Source organism: Caloenas nicobarica, chromosome 2 (genome assembly GCF_036013445.1).
Source record: "Caloenas nicobarica isolate bCalNic1 chromosome 2, bCalNic1.hap1, whole genome shotgun sequence".
Classification (NCBI taxonomy): Eukaryota; Metazoa; Chordata; class Aves; order Columbiformes; family Columbidae; genus Caloenas; species Caloenas nicobarica.
Window position 1 is genome coordinate 2,947,406 of NC_088246.1, and position 17,236 is coordinate 2,964,641.

The 17,236-nt window shown below is 50.0% G+C and overlaps 1 protein-coding gene across 1 annotated transcript in view; it reads right to left on the reverse strand.

Moving 5' to 3' along the window:
- WNT9A (Wnt family member 9A) overlaps positions 1–16,774 on the reverse strand; it is a 60,457-nt gene extending 43,683 nt beyond the window's left edge. Inside the window, exon 1 of the mRNA XM_065629338.1 lies at positions 16,594–16,774. Coding sequence (XP_065485410.1) covers positions 16,594–16,688 — 95 coding nt within the window. The 5' untranslated portion in view covers positions 16,689–16,774. The remainder of the gene's footprint in view (positions 1–16,593) is intronic.
- Positions 16,775–17,236: the final 462 nt, after the last annotated feature.

Sequence of the window (17,236 nt, forward strand, 5' to 3'; positions counted from 1 at the left end):
GTAGCCCTGGAGCTCCCCGCCATCAGCCTGAGAAGCCCCAAGGGAAAAAAAGTCACACTGTGGGTTACTCTTTGATGTGAGCAATTCCCAGCTTGTTAGGCAGCTTGTTAGCCTCCCTCCTTTAGATGATGGTTACAGACTCAATTGAATGCCAGCTGCCTTCCGTCACTGAAATCTGAGGTCTTTTGGCCACAAGTTTTAAGTAAGGGTGACAGCCCCAAGACAGAAGCAGGAGACTAATTAGCTAATGCACATCCTTATTTCCAACTTACTGCACAAAGGGATGGCAATTCCCCAGAGGCACTGGCCTCTCTTTTTTGTTGTAGCATCATAGAATCATTTTGGTTGGAAGAGACCCTCAAAATCATTGAGTCCACCCAGTAACGTAACACTGGCTCTAAACCATCTCTCTAAGAACCTCATCTACACGTCTTTTAAAGCCCTCCAGGGATGGTGACTCAACCACTTCTTGTGTTATTGGGGTACCTCTTCTCCCAGCTCCCGCAAGCCTACTTGTTGTCTTCTACTGAAAAGCCTACTGTGTATAAGCGTGGCCTCAGAGAGGTCTTCAAAGAGCTACCCTGGAAAGGTCCCCCAGGCTTGTCCAGGCACCCCTAGAAGACAAGGAGGTTTTGCAGATAGCACAGTTTGGCAAGATGTATTAACACACCTCTTCATACATCATGAGGTTGAAAGACAGCATCACCTCCAAGAAAAAATTTGCACCTACATGAAACATGTCCTTTCAAGCAAGACCTTGCCATTTTCTCAGGAGTGAAGGTACAAGTTGGCTGCTTATACAGAAAGTGATGTGTGATCAGTTGACATATTCTTTTCAGGACAGCCCAGATCAATAGTCCCCAGAAAAATCTTAAGAGATGCTAAAGATGATGTTAATGGCCTCATGTCTCAAAGAAGGAAACACCAACACTTCATGGTGCTAAACTCATTAGGGCTTGCCACCTAAACCTAGCAAGACAGAGGTCTTGTCTCAGGTAATAAAAACAAACCAACCAACCTAAGGATATAATAACTTTATAGCACTTGGGTTTTTTTCCCCATACTGGTAGAGAATACTCCAAGTACTCCTCTGTGAGGGTATTCTTTCAGCAAGAGAAAAAAAGCCTCCCAAGACCTGGCTGTTGATTTACATCACTACTCTAGGAAACTTAGCCAGAGAAACCAGAGGTAATGCATAATTACATCAGCAAACACCCACGTTGTCACTGTGTGTGTCCACCTCATGACCAAGCCTGAAGAAGGCTGGGGACTGAAGAGCTACATGATGATGTCCTTCAGCCACACACGAGATGCTACAGAGAGGGGAAGAGGAGTCCACTGGTGGTAAGAAAATAAGCTGAAATCGGCTTATGGTTCAGCCAGAGAAATTTCTATCACACATTAAAGGAAAACCTTTATCACTAGGAAGTGAAGCACTGGTGAAAACAGCCAGGTTTACAGCAGAGCATCTTTCATTGAGCATTTGAAAGGCTGGTGTGACAAAGCGTCTGCCAGTGATTGTTCAGACACTTGCAAACAGGGGCCTTTCCAGAGCAAATTCATAATCCAGCTGCAGCAGGTTGCACTGTCCTTTCACCTCTGCTCCCTGAAATAAAACCCAACAGACCCTCATTTTGTACAAGGGTGGTGAGACACTGGCCCAGGCTGCCCAGAGAGGTGGTGGATGCCTCATCCCTGGAGACATCCCAGGCCAGGCTGGACGGGGCTCTTGGCAACCTGATCTGGGGGAAGATGTCCCTGCCCATGGCAGGGTGGTTGGACTAGATGAGCTTTGAAGGTCCCTTCCAACCCAAATTATTCTACGAGGAAGACCCAGAACACCTCCAAATGCCCAATTAGAAATCCTCCACCATCCTCATGGCCATAAGCAGGTCACGGCCTTTGCATGGTGGCATGGTGAGTCCTTTGAGGGATTTCAGAGCTTCAGCATCATAGCACAGAGTTATCTCAGTCCCAGCATAGCAGCATCTGCATTCCATTTGTGTGCAAAGCCTGTTCCCTTCTCCACAGCCTGTGGGGCACTGGGACTTCTCATGAGAGCCATGAAAAACCTGAACTAAAGAAACTGAAAATTTGTTCCCTCCCCCCCAGAAAAGCTCATATATCTCCCAGCTGCTCCTGTGACCACCCAAAATGCTCACCTATTTCTTAAGTGATGCTGAACTAAGTAGAAGAGCTAAAATATCATAAGCAGGAGGAGATGCGAGTAGCACAGGGCTATTAGCAAAATAAACCTTTGCTTTGGCAGGCTGCAGAAGCAGAACCAAGAGCAATGCCTGCACTCATTTCAGTGCTCAGGTTTAACCCTTCCTTTCCTCAGCCACCATCCCTGTGAAAGATGGCAGAGCTGTGCCAAATAGCCCTGCCCTCCCCTCCCCACTCTGCAGCTGGCAGCTGCTCAGCAGGGATTAAATTTGGACCCAGAGCAGCAAAACAGGGAGCTCAGGTGAAGCCCAAGGGGTCAGGATGGTATTAAATCAATTCATGAACTGCAGGGATACAGGCAAGGGGGTAGAGATCACCTGCAGAGGGATCAGTGCTACCTCAACTCCCCTTGGGAAAGCAAAACAAAAATATTTAAGGTCTGCATGAAGGGAAAAAATTATATCACGATAATTTCCCCTCCTCCTGCTCAGGGATCTTCCCCTCACTTGGTGCTGGCAGGATTCCCCTCTTTTCCCCAACACACGCATCATCTGACACTTAAAACACAAACGAAAACCCCTGTCCTGCCCAGCTCTCCCCAAAGCAAAGAATTATTCTGCCCGCTTGCCCAAGGCATCACACATATAATGTCTATTTTTCATTTAAGCTTCAGGGAAACAGAGGCCAATCTCTTTCACAACCACAGCTCATCTTCAACTGGAGAGTTAAATTACTGAGCTAAGAGGATGAGTGCACTGTTGAAGTACTCCCATTTTATATTTTATCCAGCGAGTTAAGTGCAGCAAAGAAAAACTGCTGTGTGACTCACTGCTCTGCATTTTTAAGTGAAAAAGCAAAGAGCTTGGTTTGAAGAAAAAAAGGCAAAATCTGGAAAAGAAAAATGAAGAGTGAAAAAAAAAACAAAAGGAGAGCAAACATCTCTAAAAAACCCTAGTTGGACAATTTTAAGCACTGAATCAGCAGATACAGGAGCCGGTTCACACATCAGCCTAAGGTAATGTGTTTGCAGGTTTATATCCCAGAGGCTGCCTATATTAGTCATCTGTAAGGGGACACTTCAGGAAGGCTAACTGGAATGAATTGAGCACAGGAATGCAAAGTGGGGTGGTTAAACCACATCAATTTTGAAGAAGTGCCTCCACGCAAGGCTCTAAAGTGCTCTTAATTCAGTTTAGCCTGATTTGCATGGAAATAAAGTATGTTAAAGTGAATTAAGCATCTTTAATCCCCCAAGGAGAGTGTTTCCACCAGGGCTAGTTAAGAGTAATTGAACTAATCCACTTTAAAAGTCAGTTCAGATTAGTTGTGCTAAAGTGGCTGTGCAGATGAGGCCTGGGAGCACAGGGACTGTCTCTAGCATGCAATAATCACATCAATCTGCCTCTGGGAGGACAGCTACAGCAGGGCTATTTTGCTATCCAGAGGCTGGGAGTGGTCCAAGACACTCAAGAACACTAATAGAAATGTCTAGTTGTGCTTGACAGGTGCCATCTGGTTGCAACTGAAAGCATTTTCCACATGCATTTTCTTGTACATACAGTATATGCTGGGTATGGCCAAGGGGAAGCTGTTTTTATGGGCAGCTCAGGGACCAGGTTGCTTGTCCAAAAAAGCACTGGCAGCACCTCCCATTCGAGCTTGAAGGTCACATCACTTCGCTGAAACGTATAATGCAGTTTTGCAGATCTCCATTCCCCCTGCCCCAGAGATGTCAGGAGATGTGTTGTGAGCTCAGTGGAGGACTGAAGGGACCACCTCCACCATACACTGATGGCTGGGTGGGCTTGGTTTCCCCATTTAGTGCTATATCACACACATTCCACTCTCCTGCAAGCAAGGGTTGTCTTATCCAAACTCTCCAAGCAAGGGTGTTAACCAGTTTCCCACTGGTTTCCACCCTGGTTTTTCAGCTGGACTCAACTGGTTATAGAATGACAGAATAGCTTGGGTTGGAAGGGACCTTCAAAGCTCACCCAGTGCGCCCCCTGCCATGAGCAGGGACATCTGCACCAGCTCAGGTTGCTCAGAGCCCCGTCCAGCCTGGCCTGGGATGTCTCCAGGGATGGTTCAGCCACCACCTCTCTGGCCAACCTGGGCCAGGCTCTCACCACCCTCAGCGTCAAAAAGTCTTCCTCATGTCTGGCCTGAATCTCCCCTCCTTTAGTTTAAAACCATCACCCCTTGTCCTAGCAGTTCAGCCCCACACAGTTCCCACAGAAAGAAGCTAAGAAGTGGCAATAAAAATCAGAGAGAGCAAACAACCACCCCAAATCCCATCTTGCCTCAGTTTCTACTGCAGTTCTTCCCCCAAACCAGGCAGCGGCACAGGGCAGGCTCAGCACAGGTTTTGCCTTTCTAGGAAAGCACCGAGCCCCTCTGTTTGATCCAAGCCAGTTCTTCCCCAGCTAAGAATAATCCCCCCAGCTGCTGTTTGATTTACACATTACCATGGATGCACAGTATTTTTTTTTTTATCTGGTCGATATACAGGGGGAGAGGGAGCAAGTCTGCGTGTGTTCGTTTCTAGTTAATGTTTCCTGTGCGGTTCAGGCCGTTATGCCTACAGGTATGTTTATTCCACTACTTTAGCAAACCAGCAGACTTTTTAATGGAACTGTTGATATTTTTCCTGGCTGCTCCCCCTGGAGAGGCGAGGCAGTGTACAAATGAAGTTCATGCCTAGCTCCAGCCTGAAGCTACTCTTCTCCTCCTGGGACTGCAGGGAATTGAAGGTTTCCATTGCACTGGTCAGATTTCTTCCTTCTCCAGCCCTTCAAGTTTTAGATGCATAAACAGAGGCGCTCAGGCAGCTGACAGCAGCAAAAGCGATGTGTGGCTGGTGCCTTATGCAAGGGCAGCAGCTGCACTGAAAATCCAGCCATGCATCTCCCAGCATTTGGAAAAATATAGTGGGTACAACGCTGCACCCCTAAAATGAAGTCTCAGCTACAAGGTCCATTTCGCAGTCAGATCTCACAGGCTGAAGCTAGGGGTTTCCTGCTTGTTATAAGTTCAGAGATCACTAAGCCATCAGTAGATGCCCCAATACATATGTCTTTATTGCACCCTTTTTTATTGCTGGAACAGGAGAAGTAACTCCAACCCAGTCAAAGGGCTCTGCTTCATCAGACACTTTCAGGTATGGTCCCTAGTGCAACAGCCCTTTGGGGTCCCGAGAAGAGCCAAGGGATGTTCACGAAGTCCCTGACCCTGCAGCTCTTTGGGGTCCCGAGAAGAGCCAAGGGATGCTCACCAAGTCCCTGACCCTGCAGCTCTTTGGTGTCCCGAGAAAAGCCAAGGGATGTTCACCAAGTCCCTGCTCACAGTCTGCTCTCCCTGAGAACAGCCCCATTTTACAAGCTGAAGTACCCTGGGGTTAAGGAATGTGCCCAAAGCCATGCAGATGCCTGGCAATCTCTCTGCTCCCTTCACCCTCATGGAGCAACAAGGTAAAACTTTCCCCAGCCTCTGAATACATCCAGACAGATCAGACACCAGCTTTAGAGCCACTTCAGTTGAAAGGAGAGCACCAAAGAGCTCTGGTAACAAAATAAACAGCTTCACGCAAGCAGGCAAGAGCATTTGTTTGGATAAGACAACCCAACTGCCCCTCCCTCTGATCTATCCAACATCAGCTGAAGCACAGCATCCCTGGGAGCAGCTCACCAGCCTCCCACCACGGTCCACGCTGGAGCAGTCAGCTTCTGGGAGCAGATGGGGTCACCAGCCACCTCCACACCACGAGGTGTGCCCTCCAGCCTACAGCATGGTCTGCAAGGGAGAGATGCCAACTCCAGCCAGCTGCTAGGGGACATGGTAAAAATACAGCCAGTGTCAGCACATAACAGGGTCATCGAGCTTGGTGACGTCCCAAAGCAATGAGTCAGAAAAGGCCAAGCCTTCGAGCTCACCTCCTCCCTCCCAGCGCCAGCTCTCAGTTGTTCCATGAGCTTTGCAGCAGCCCAAGCAAGCACCTCAAGGGCTGCAGTGCTGAGGGAGGATGCCCTTCTCTTCCTCTAGTACCTCCCATGAGGCAGTGTCTGGGACGGCCAACAGGGAACCCAGTCCGTGCACTGGGGAAAACTGGGACCACAGGCTCCCTGGGGACAAAGATGCAGTTTCAAGGCAACTCCACTACATTTAGTGAGATTTGTTTCTGCACGGTTGTTGATCCCTCTGCAAGCTCAAGAGACAAATGCAGGATTATGCTTGGCCCCATTCCCCTCCAAATGCTATTTCTTTGGTACAACATCTCTCCTGCACCTTGCAGAGACACATCTGTGCCTATAAACACATTTTTATCCGCGACAAAAAACAGCTAGAGACTATGGCGTCAATCAGGCAAAACAGAGTAGCCACGTAATGCTGACTGCCCAGACTGCTCAAAGCCTTGTTTAGTCCAGTTCGCTCTCCCAAAAAGCAGCTCTTCGGCTTCAGTCCTCTCTTCAAACTCATGCTAAGCCTCTGGATTTCCAGAGTCAACATGGGACAAGCCAGAAGATAGAAATAGTCACCAGGGATGCAACGCAGCCGTGCTAATGAGCCCAAGGAAGTGTTGGATCTTTGGTTAGACCCTGTAATTGGGCTCGAGTGGCTGTTTCACCTCTGGCCTGTCAGATCAACTTGCTAACCACAGACTGGGAAATAGCTCCCTGTGAGCTCCCAGCAGGAGACTTATCTTTGACAGAGGCCAAAAACATCCCTGCCTGCCCCCTCACCTTTGATTACAGAGAGCCCCAGAGATGCAGATAGAAAGCTCTGCTCTACGATTGCCAGGTTTTCAAGATCTCACCTTACACTGGAAGAGGATTAGGTCTAGAAAAGAACTTTGTCAAGATGAAGCAAAACAAGTCAGTTCTTTTAAATAAAGTATCAGTTCTGGTCAACTGTCCCCAGAGGGGTTTAGGCTCCAGGATAGGGTTTCTTGTCAGAAGAGGTGGGCAGCCCTGGAGAACTGTAGCACAGCTGGGCTTGCAGCAGAGCCATGAGCTGAACTTTGTGTCCCTGAGCTGGCCAAGTTCCAATTAAGTCATTGATTACCCTGGGAGAGGTCCCTGTAGCCAACACCAATGGAGCCAGCCCAAAAGGATTTGCCAAAGTTGGATCCTTATTCTAAGTGCAACCACTCAAATGTCTCCCAGGTATCCACTCCCACCAGCTGCCCTGGCTCCAAGGTGAAAACCCCACTCTGAGCTGAACTTGGCTCCCAGACACTCTGATCATAGAATAGTTTGGGTTGGAAAGGACCTTCAAAGCTCATCCAGTCCCACTCCTGCCATGAGCAGGGACATCTTCACCCAAATCAGGTTGCTCAGAGTCCAGCCTGGCCTGGGATGTCTCCAGGGATGTCTTCCTTTTGGGAAGAAATTAAGAAATTTGGGAAGAAATTAAGAGATGCTTAAGATACAGAAGCAGGAAACCCAGTGTCAAGCCATGAGTTCTGTGCATCCAAGTAATTCATCTTGGCAGCCTGTCCCACCTACTCACATGCTACACATGAAGGCATCACCCAAGGGTCAGACTCAAAACACACCCTTGCATACCTCAAAGGAAGCTTAATTTTGCTGGACTCCAACAATGGCAAAAAAAAAATTAAGTAGACCAAGAGCAGATGGAATGTAACTTGTGATCCTCAGCTGACCTCTTCCAGGAGTCCAAAAGGACTTGGTCTTGACCCTACTTGCTTTGGGAGGTTGCTCCACAATTTGATTTCAGACTAGTTCAACAGCGGACCAAGGTTCTGGCTAAACTTCTGCCCAGTCTTCCCAGGACTGTCTTAGCCTGATGGGGCCATTTGACAGGGTTTTAAGCAAAGCTCAGATACTCCTACAGGCATCTCAGTACTTCATTCACATGTAGGGGAAATCACATGTTGCTCCACAGCACAAGTTACCTCCTGCTATGTACAGTAAATGGCCAATTATGCTACTTTCGTCTCTGGAAGACTCAGAACAGTTTTTCCAAGAAAGGAAACTTTTGCTACAATTGTGAAACTTGTCCATCCAGTGCACAGCAAATGCAGAAGTCGGAGCAAGCCTAGTTCTCCCCAAACTCCATAAGCATCTGGCTATACAATTAATGCCATTTTAATGAGCTACGCCAAATAAATATGCTCATAAAACTCATGCCAGCTCCCATACAGCCTGACATCCCATCAACCTGGCCTGCGTGCTCCATGCTGCCTTCCAAGCCAGCACAGACTCAGCATTAATGTCAGATACTGTTGAGTTTGCATGTTCTACAGTGGATGTATAGAAGAGCTGTTCTGCTCTGTGTTCTTTCCAAAGGAAGAGTTCAAGCTTTTTTAACCTGTCGTTTCCCCTTCCCCCAAAAGAAATCCTTCAGCAACTGAATTAACAAATTACTCCCCACACCTTAGAGGAGAATGATTTAACGTCGCAAGCGGACTGGAAGACCACATAGCACGTGCAGGAGCTGCTTGATCCATTCTCTGCAACAGCTAAGGGAAAAAGTCAGAATAGATTTTTCTATCAGCTAAAGCAAATCCCGTAACTGCTATGTTTATCCATGTAGTCAAAATACTCCCTGTTCCACTTAGCACAGTGCAAACACGCATTACAATAAAACGTAAAGCTTACTGAGCTGATAAACTTCATAAGTGTATTTTATGATAGTATCTCAAGAGATAAGACTTAGCACTTACAGACACGATTCTGAGGGAACCTTAAAACGCGCACTTAAAAACAGAGGGGAAAAACAGCTTCTAAAGGGTTAACCCTTTTCCACCCAACACCATCATAATTTTTAGCTCCTACTCAACTTGTCCTGAGATGGTCCTGGGTCCAGTAAGTTGAGAAAAATATACCCTACCTGTCCTGCCTGCAGCCAGACCACGTGCTGCTCTGGGACCTGCAGCACCAGTAGCCTCCCGTCAGCATTTAACAGCACAAGCAACAGCCCTTCTCACTCAGACTGAGAAACCAATTGCGTTAACACGCTACAAGCCACCAGAGAGCTTTTTTTGGCTGCGCAGAGGAAAGGCTGCTTCATCATGGAGGGAAGCCAGAGGCTCGGCATGTTTGCAGCCTGGAAAGCCAGGTACATGAGACTTCTTGGATTGCTTCAACACATACCCTCAGGGAAGCACTGGGAAGCTGGCAGGTTGCTACCTGGACAGTCAGGGAATTTGGGGTAAAGCAATTAATGTCTAACATAGGCTTTTGGTACAAAGTAAGCAAGTTCCATCCCACCCAAGAGGTGCTTTCTCCAGGAGGTAGCTGTACCTGCGTGAGAGCACCTTCACATGCACAACAGAAGAGAATCATAGAATAGTCTGGGTTGGAAAGGAACTTTAATGCGCATCTAGTCCAACCCCTGTCATGAGCAGGGACATCTTCACCCAGACCAGGTTGCTCAGAGCCTTCTCTCAAATGCCTCAGGCAGCAAACATTAAGATGAGTTGTCCCATTTGTACTCTAGAAAACTCAAGTGACCAGAGAACCCAAGCCTTGAAGGTGCCACATTGTTCTATGAGACTGGAGCAGAGGGTCTATATCAGGCTTCAGGAAGCGGAAGTCCTTACACATCTGGTGGCCTGAGCCCATGTTCACCACAGTTTCTCACACCAGAATATTCCAGTGTAACATCTCAGTCTCCAAAAAAACCCTCAAAACCCTCCTCCAACCTAACAATGTCGTAGAAAGCCACTATGCACAGGAACATGAGAGACCGGGCAGGGAAGTTTAGCTCTCAGTTCTTCTGAGCTTTCTCAGTCCCACCACCCTGTGCAGCTCTGGTCAGCTCCACATCAGAAACTGTCTCTTGCACTGGGAACACTGGTGATGCTCAGTGGTTCGGTATCTCCTCTGGCTTGTCAGACTCCTCCATGAATACAGATAGCATAGTTCAGTGTCTTCTGGCTGGGCTTTTCCACAAAAAAAAAAAAATCTCAAGGAGCATTTAAATATCAACATTTCACCAAGGAAAACACCAGGAATAAAAACACTGCCAGCATCTCCCTAAAGGAAGGGAATGGAGCATCCCTGGGACAGGAGCATCTTCTCCGGGAGGCAGTTACACCAAGTCTGCAAGAACAGTGGATTAAACAGACCAAAAAATTAAGAAAGCAGCAGAGACTGACAAAAACCAGTCTGGTCAGAAAGATTCAAACTAAGGAGCATCACATTGGCTTCTCCATGTAGTCTTCCAGAACTTCCATATAACCCTCCCCCTTCCCAGTCCCACAACCTAATTCAATTACCTACCACTGAATAAGCCTTAAGGCGATTCTCATTACTCTGCGATAAAGCACAAGCCTTTAATTATTAAACACTCATGGGCTTTTTGTGTTGGGGTTGTGGGGCTGGACTCCCTTTTATTGTTGTTCGCAGCTTCCAGAAAGCAAGTTAATCATTGACCAGGCCTTTCACCAGGAGACCAGAGTCCTATAGATTCCTGGTCTCCAGTTCTGCATCACCAGTCACACTACAGAAAGTCACTGGCCTCCTGCTTTGCCAAGTATACACTGAATATTCTCCTAACAAGCCATCTTGCTCCCCTAAGGAGGCATCTGTAGCACTGGTGACCCCTGCAAAAAAAACCCATGTAATATTTGAACAGAGGCCATACAGAACGTTCACCATTAGTTGAGCTCAGACAGAAAGAGCTCCTCTGTCTGTCCAATAAGGGAAACTGAGGCACAACATAGTGGTTCCCAAGCCCCAAGCAATGTGGTCAATTAAATATGTAAGTCTAAGACATACCAATCCCTTTCTGAATAAATTTTTGCTCCATCCTTTAAGTATGCTGCAGGTGGAAGGAGTTTTCAGCTACTTCCCAGCCCGATTTGGGACAGCCCCTGGTCCCCAGGGCTGAAAATGCAGGTCTGGCAGACATAAGCTGCACACACAGTTACTCCTTTCCAAATGCTCCTGGGTTTGTCACCACCTTTATGGCACTTCATCATATCCAGTGCCACCTTCAAGCATCTACAACGCAAATGCTTCTTGTGGGCACGGGGTTCCCCCTTTGCAAAGGAACAGGGGTTAAACACTTCTTTGAAACGACCCAAAAAGACCAACTTTGGGGGAGAAGCTGGGACTCAGGTCAGTCTCTACATGACAATTCACTCAGCTCAGAAGCAGCAGAGGGGAAAAAAAGAAAACCACAAATTTTAAAAGCCAGGCACACCCCTCCTATTCAAAGGAAAACCAGTAATCCAGCACCTTAAAAACCAGCATCTCCACCTAGAAAAAGGCAGAATGCCGCAGGGTGCGATGGCAAAGCCGCTCTCCCAGCCTCGGGAGCTGCCTCCTTACGCTCCAGCTGTGTTTTGCCTGCGTGCCACATTCCTCCCTCACCACCCGACTCCAGGTTTTTGTGGTTTTGTTGGGTTTTGGTTTTTTTTGTGTTTTTTTGTTTTTTTTTTTTTTCTGGGTGGTTGGGGGGGCTGTAGCTGAGAACCAGCTGCTCCATCTCTCACACACACACACACACGCCAGAGACGACCGGTGCGTCTGGAAAAAGCCAACGCGCTGTGGCCTGGCGACGCCAACAGCTTCCCGGAGAAGTTCACATGCCTCCGGCCGAAAGCAAAAACGTGTGGCCCCACACCACCATCAAGTGACAGGTAGAGAAATTCTTGATAAGCAACAAGCCGTGTTAGCACCTAGCATATCCCACAGGCCGGGGGAAAAAAAAAATAAAATAAAATAAAAATTTAAAAAAAAAAAAAATCAGGCAGCAAAGCCTGCCAGCACCGGTGGGCTTGCTTTTATTGGACATGACATTCCAGCTGATGCCACACACTTGTAGTGACAAAGTTCAACAATTCGTGCGAAATCGCAGCCCCATTAAGAGCCCACTCCATCAGGGTGGTCGCAGCCCCTGAATACCCCCCTTCAACTTCAGTATTTTAAGTAATTTTAGCAGAAACACGCCCTGAATGGCAGGGCATTTAAAATTTCTACCCCAGCAGCACCTAAAGCACAGCAAGGTATCTGTTCTGCATCTGTCAATGGAGACAAAAATATATTGCACTTCCCACACTAAAAAAAAAAACCCTACCATGCAGTAAGGAACCTGCTCTCACTAGTGATGTGTTGGTAAATTGGGACAAGTTATGCTCCCCCTCCCTCCCTCTACCCCACTCAGGCATTTCAGGGTTCCTGTTGCCTGCGTGCAGCGTACGGATCGGTTACATTTACGAAGAACATTGCAATCTGTCAATATAAACACTATGTAAGCATGAGCCACTTGTAACATTACTACTTGTCTTGACAAGTGTTTTTTGCAGAGGGAGCAGAGCTGCTCAGCTCCTTCTGCTGCGGGAGGAAAGCCGAGCAAAACTCTGAGCTGCAGAAACCACCAAGAAAAAAAAACACAGGAAAAAAAACGGAGGGAGGCGCATCAAAACTGAGTCAGACCGTAAATCAGAAAGAAATAGAGGGGATTTGATTTATGGCCTGGACAGGTTGCAACCTCAGAGCCACAGACCAGGCAGCAAGCTCCTATGGGCCAGTTTGCCTTCCCACTAACACCAGTGCACAGGGGGACTGAAGTTAATCAGCCTGTCACCCCAGCACGGCTGATCTCGTCATCTGCCACTTCCAAAGCCCAGTATTGCGAGACCCAACACGATTCCCAGATGCTGCTACAGCATTTCCACCACCCCCCAGCCACATTTGAGAGACGAAAGGGAGGTACCCACACCCAAAGCTTGTCATGCACAAGAAAAGCGGAGAGAAAAGTGAAATGCAATGCTTTCTCAGGGATCCCAACAGGCTGGGGCTGCTCCAAGCTACCCCCGCCAGCCAGTCGTAATATGGTGCAAATTAGTTCTCAGACAGCCCAGCTGCAGGGGAGATGGCTGAACATAAAAAGCAGGCTTCACTTTTGGAACAGCCAGTGCATCTCAACAAGCCGGTCTCGGCTGACACTTATCTCAATGCAGTGCTTCCCCTTCTGGTATAAAATCAGCCAGTAATAGTCTCCCATACGTGCTCCTACCCTAAAATGCACCCTTCATCATCAAACATCACGATGGGTGACACCACAAGCCATCAAGCCCTGCTCAGTTTTGCAGGCATGTTTTTTCCTCTCTAGCATCAAGGGTACTTGTATTAGAGAAGACTTAGGATCTGTAGCATCACCACATCCCCGAAACCAGATGCTTTCCAGTAATTAGGGCTAACAGATCCCGCCGGAGTAGGTGCCTATAGGGACTCAGCTCTGCTCACAGCTGCACACCAGCATCACATCAGGTCCTGCCTTTGCTGTGTACCAGCTCCAGGTCAAGGTGGCACCTGCTTCTCTCCTGCACCAGGGAGGTCAGCAACACCCAGGGAGCAGCACTGAGGCTGCCGGCATCACCCTAAGCAAGGGACAAGCCTGTCCTTCCCTTCACCCCAGACAGTGAACTGTTACCTTCAGCATCTGTCCCAACCAGGCAGCTTGGGGATGGAGCAAATCAGCAGCAAGGGTCTCATATGCACCACTGTTTTATCTCACATACACCAAGCTCTACTTCCAGAAGGCATTTATCATTTTTGGCTGCTTGTGCATCCCTCCAAGATGCCAGAGCTAGACGCGGAGAGAAGCAGTGGCCTCCAGCCATGGTCTTCCCACCCCAGCGTCCCCTCCCACTCACTAGCTGCCCCTTTGGGGCAGACACAGACATAACTACATGCTGACACAACCTCGTTATCATGTAACCATGCCCGTTTTTTCTGTCCCCCGTGCACTAATTCCCGCACCAGGCCACGCATTTGGAGACACTGAATTCTTTCCCTGAAATAAGACATTGGGGATGGGGCCGGGGGGGGGCGGGAAGGGATCATCCACAGCTGTCCCTATCCCCCACCAGACTGCGGAACGGAGCAGCTAAGCTGCAGCTACAGCGTGACATCTGTTTAACACAGACGCCTGCTGTGCTCTGCTCCCCACCACCTCCTCCAACGGGGATGCTGGCACCAGGAGCAGAAGGTCTAACAGGCCACCAAAAGGTGGCACGGTGGCTTTGATGATGCTTTGGACTGGGAAGGAGTGTCCCTTCCCCTGCTTAAAAAGGGTGTTACATTAACTGAGTTCACTTCATTCCAGCTCAGCCCCCAAGCAAAGGGTGATGCATCCAGGCTTTTAAGGAATGATTTATTAGAATACAGATGTAGCTTCCTCACCTGGAGTAGTTCCTCTCTAGGCATAGCAAGAAGGGCTAATACCAGCCTTCACAGAACACTTGCAGAGGCACCAAGAGCTCTGCAGGGACATACAGCTTTTCCCAGGTAAGTTTTATTTTCTTATCAATACACAGAAGCCCACAGCAAGGAGGGCTCAGCTCTTCCACACACTTGTTAGATCACATATCACTAGGGATTAGCAGGGACCCTGGACCTCAGCGTTGACTATTCCCCCATGTCCCCAGCAGCTCAGCAAGTGCAATCTCTGCTTTAAGCCTCTTGGAAGAACAAAGAGGAGATTAGCAGCAGATGCTGCTCCTTCCCTGTGGCTCTGACCAGAGAGCAGGATGCTTTGCATAAGCAAACTTCACCGCACACCGCAGCAGCCCTGGAGCGCTCGAAGTGCACATCTGGCTGGGCGCACATCTGGCAGCATCTCCTCTCCCCTCCTTATTGCCAGAGAGGGAGTCTCAAATCAGAAACAGCAGCTGCACTGAGACAGAGGGAATAACCCAGAGCAGTCAGGACAGACCTAGCAGCACACTTTCCCTCAGCTCAACGTGTTTTCACCGAAATTAAAACCTACACCAGCCACACGAGGCCAAAAAGAGAAATCCCAGAAGCAAGCGACTGGAATGAGTTACCTGCTGCCCTACAGCAGATACCAGCACCACGTGGATTAACGTGAGAGTTATAGCCAAACTCCTTACAAGCCATGTCAGTCCCTGAGGCATCGTACAACTGCACAGTGCCGGTGGTCTTGGGCAGACAGACAAGCTAGCAGGCTCAGTACAGCCCTCTGTGTGCTGCTGGGGGGAAAATAAAAGGGCTTTTCCTAAAAACCTGAGCACACAGGACAGGCTGTTTCCCCACAAACCAGCCCCAGAAGCAGGAAGTTAAATGGTTCTTGAGTTGGAAACAGAAGATGTAAGTAGCACTGTTTGGAAAACTTTGCCAGACCACAAGCAATGGACAAGCCTCAGCACCAGGATTTGTCTTACTGGAAAGAGGGGGGGGGAAACCTCAAGTCTGCTAAAACATTCTCCAGTGCTGGTCCAGTGGCTCCTACCAGCGGTCACAGCACAACATCCCAAAAAGCAGCAAGATCCATCACCCTTGAGCAAACTCGCGCCCAAACCTCTTCATCAGGTGCTCGCATCCCACTCCCCTCACTAACCGGCCCCATTTGGGGATAAGTCTTTATAAAAAGATTAAAAGCAGCTACAAAGCATCTTAGTGACACCCCAAAAAGTAAAATGGGGGCTGCATAGACGGAAAGCCAAGCGGACCCTCTGCTGCGGGCATCATGATGTGGCTGCGGTTGCGGGGGCGGTTAAAAAAAAAGGGGGTGAGTGGGTTCTATTCGGCTCTACCAGCTCAGCCCCCCCTGCCCAAGGAAGGGGGATCGAGGGGGGATCTTGGGGGGGAACGATGGGAGGGACCGGGATCCACCTGCGAGGTGCGGCCCGGACCGGTAGCGCCCCCTGCCGGCCGCGCCCCTGCAACGCGCACAGGTGAGCGCTGCCGGGATGCGGAGGCTCCGCGCCGGCTCCGCACCTCTCCGCGCTCAACCCCCGCACGGAACCCTCACCTCCTTCAGGAAGAAACCTTTGTCACCGTGCCAGGGTGGTGACAGCAGCACGCTACCCGCCCCCCCCGCCCAAAAAAAAAAAAAATTATAATGTGATGTCGGGAGCGGCTTGGAGCACCTGGTGTTGAAGCATGCGCTTAAATTGGGGGGGAATAAAAGAAAAAAAAAAAAAAAGGGTTTTTTGCTGCTGTCTCATGATGGTGGAGGTTACAGCACTCACATGGAGCCGAGGTCCCCTGGCCGCCCCACTATGGGTCCCCTCCGGGCAGATCACCGCGGCCCGCCCCGTCGGGGAAAGGCAGAACCAGACGCTCCGTCGCCCGCAGAGTTTCTGCCGGCGGCCCCTGGGAAAAGCGCGGCAGCCCCCGCAAGGCAGCAACCTGCAGCTCCCGGAGAGCCCGGCAGAACACCCAGGGGATTGGAGTCGCCCGGCTCCGAGCGGCGGGACGGGAGAGAGACACGGGGTTGTCCCTCCCCGTACCCCTCTCCCTGGGCGGCTGTCAGAGCCGGCGGATTGGATGCCAGCACCCACCGCGGGGAAGAACGCAGCATCCCCACCTCGGGTTGTCTGGACAAAATGCAAAAAAGAAGAAAACCAAAAATATAATAAAAGTTAAAAAGGAGGAGCCGGGGCGGGGAAGGGGGGGTGGTGCGGGCGCGTCCACATCGGGCACCTACCCGAAGTAGGCGGCGGAGGGCCGCGGGGCGCAGGCGAGCAGCCCTAGGAGCGCGCAGGAGAAGAGCCATCCCAGCAGGACGTGTCCATCCAGCATCTTGCAGCGGCGGCGCCGGCGCTGCTCATCTCGTTCCCCCGCCGCGCCCGCTGCGGCCCCGCCGCCCGCGCCGCTTCTTATAGCGCGGCCGCTGGCGAGAGCCCGGCCGGCGGGGGGGGCGGGACCGGGGCGGGGCGGGGCCGGGGCGGGGCTGCGGCGGAGGGGCGGGGGGACACGCCCCGGGGAGGCGGGAGATGGGGGGGGGAGGCGGGGCGGAGAGAACGGGACAGGGCGGGGAAGAGGAGGGGGGGGTGTCCCCAGCCGGGGTGTCCCCGGTTTGAGTGTCCCGGGGCTGGGTGTGCAAGGGATGGGTGTGCAAGGGCTCAATGTGACAGGAGTGGGCAGCTGCGCAAGGGGAAGATGTGTCACATCTGGGCTGCTGTGCAATTGATAGGTAAGCAGGCAAGGGCTGGACTTTTCAGGGGTGCGCAGTTGTGCAAGGGGAAAATGTGTCACATCTGGCCAGCTGTGCAATTGATAGGTAATCATGCAAGTGCTGGACGTTTCAGGGATGTGCAGTTGTGCAAGGGGAAGATGTGTCACATCTG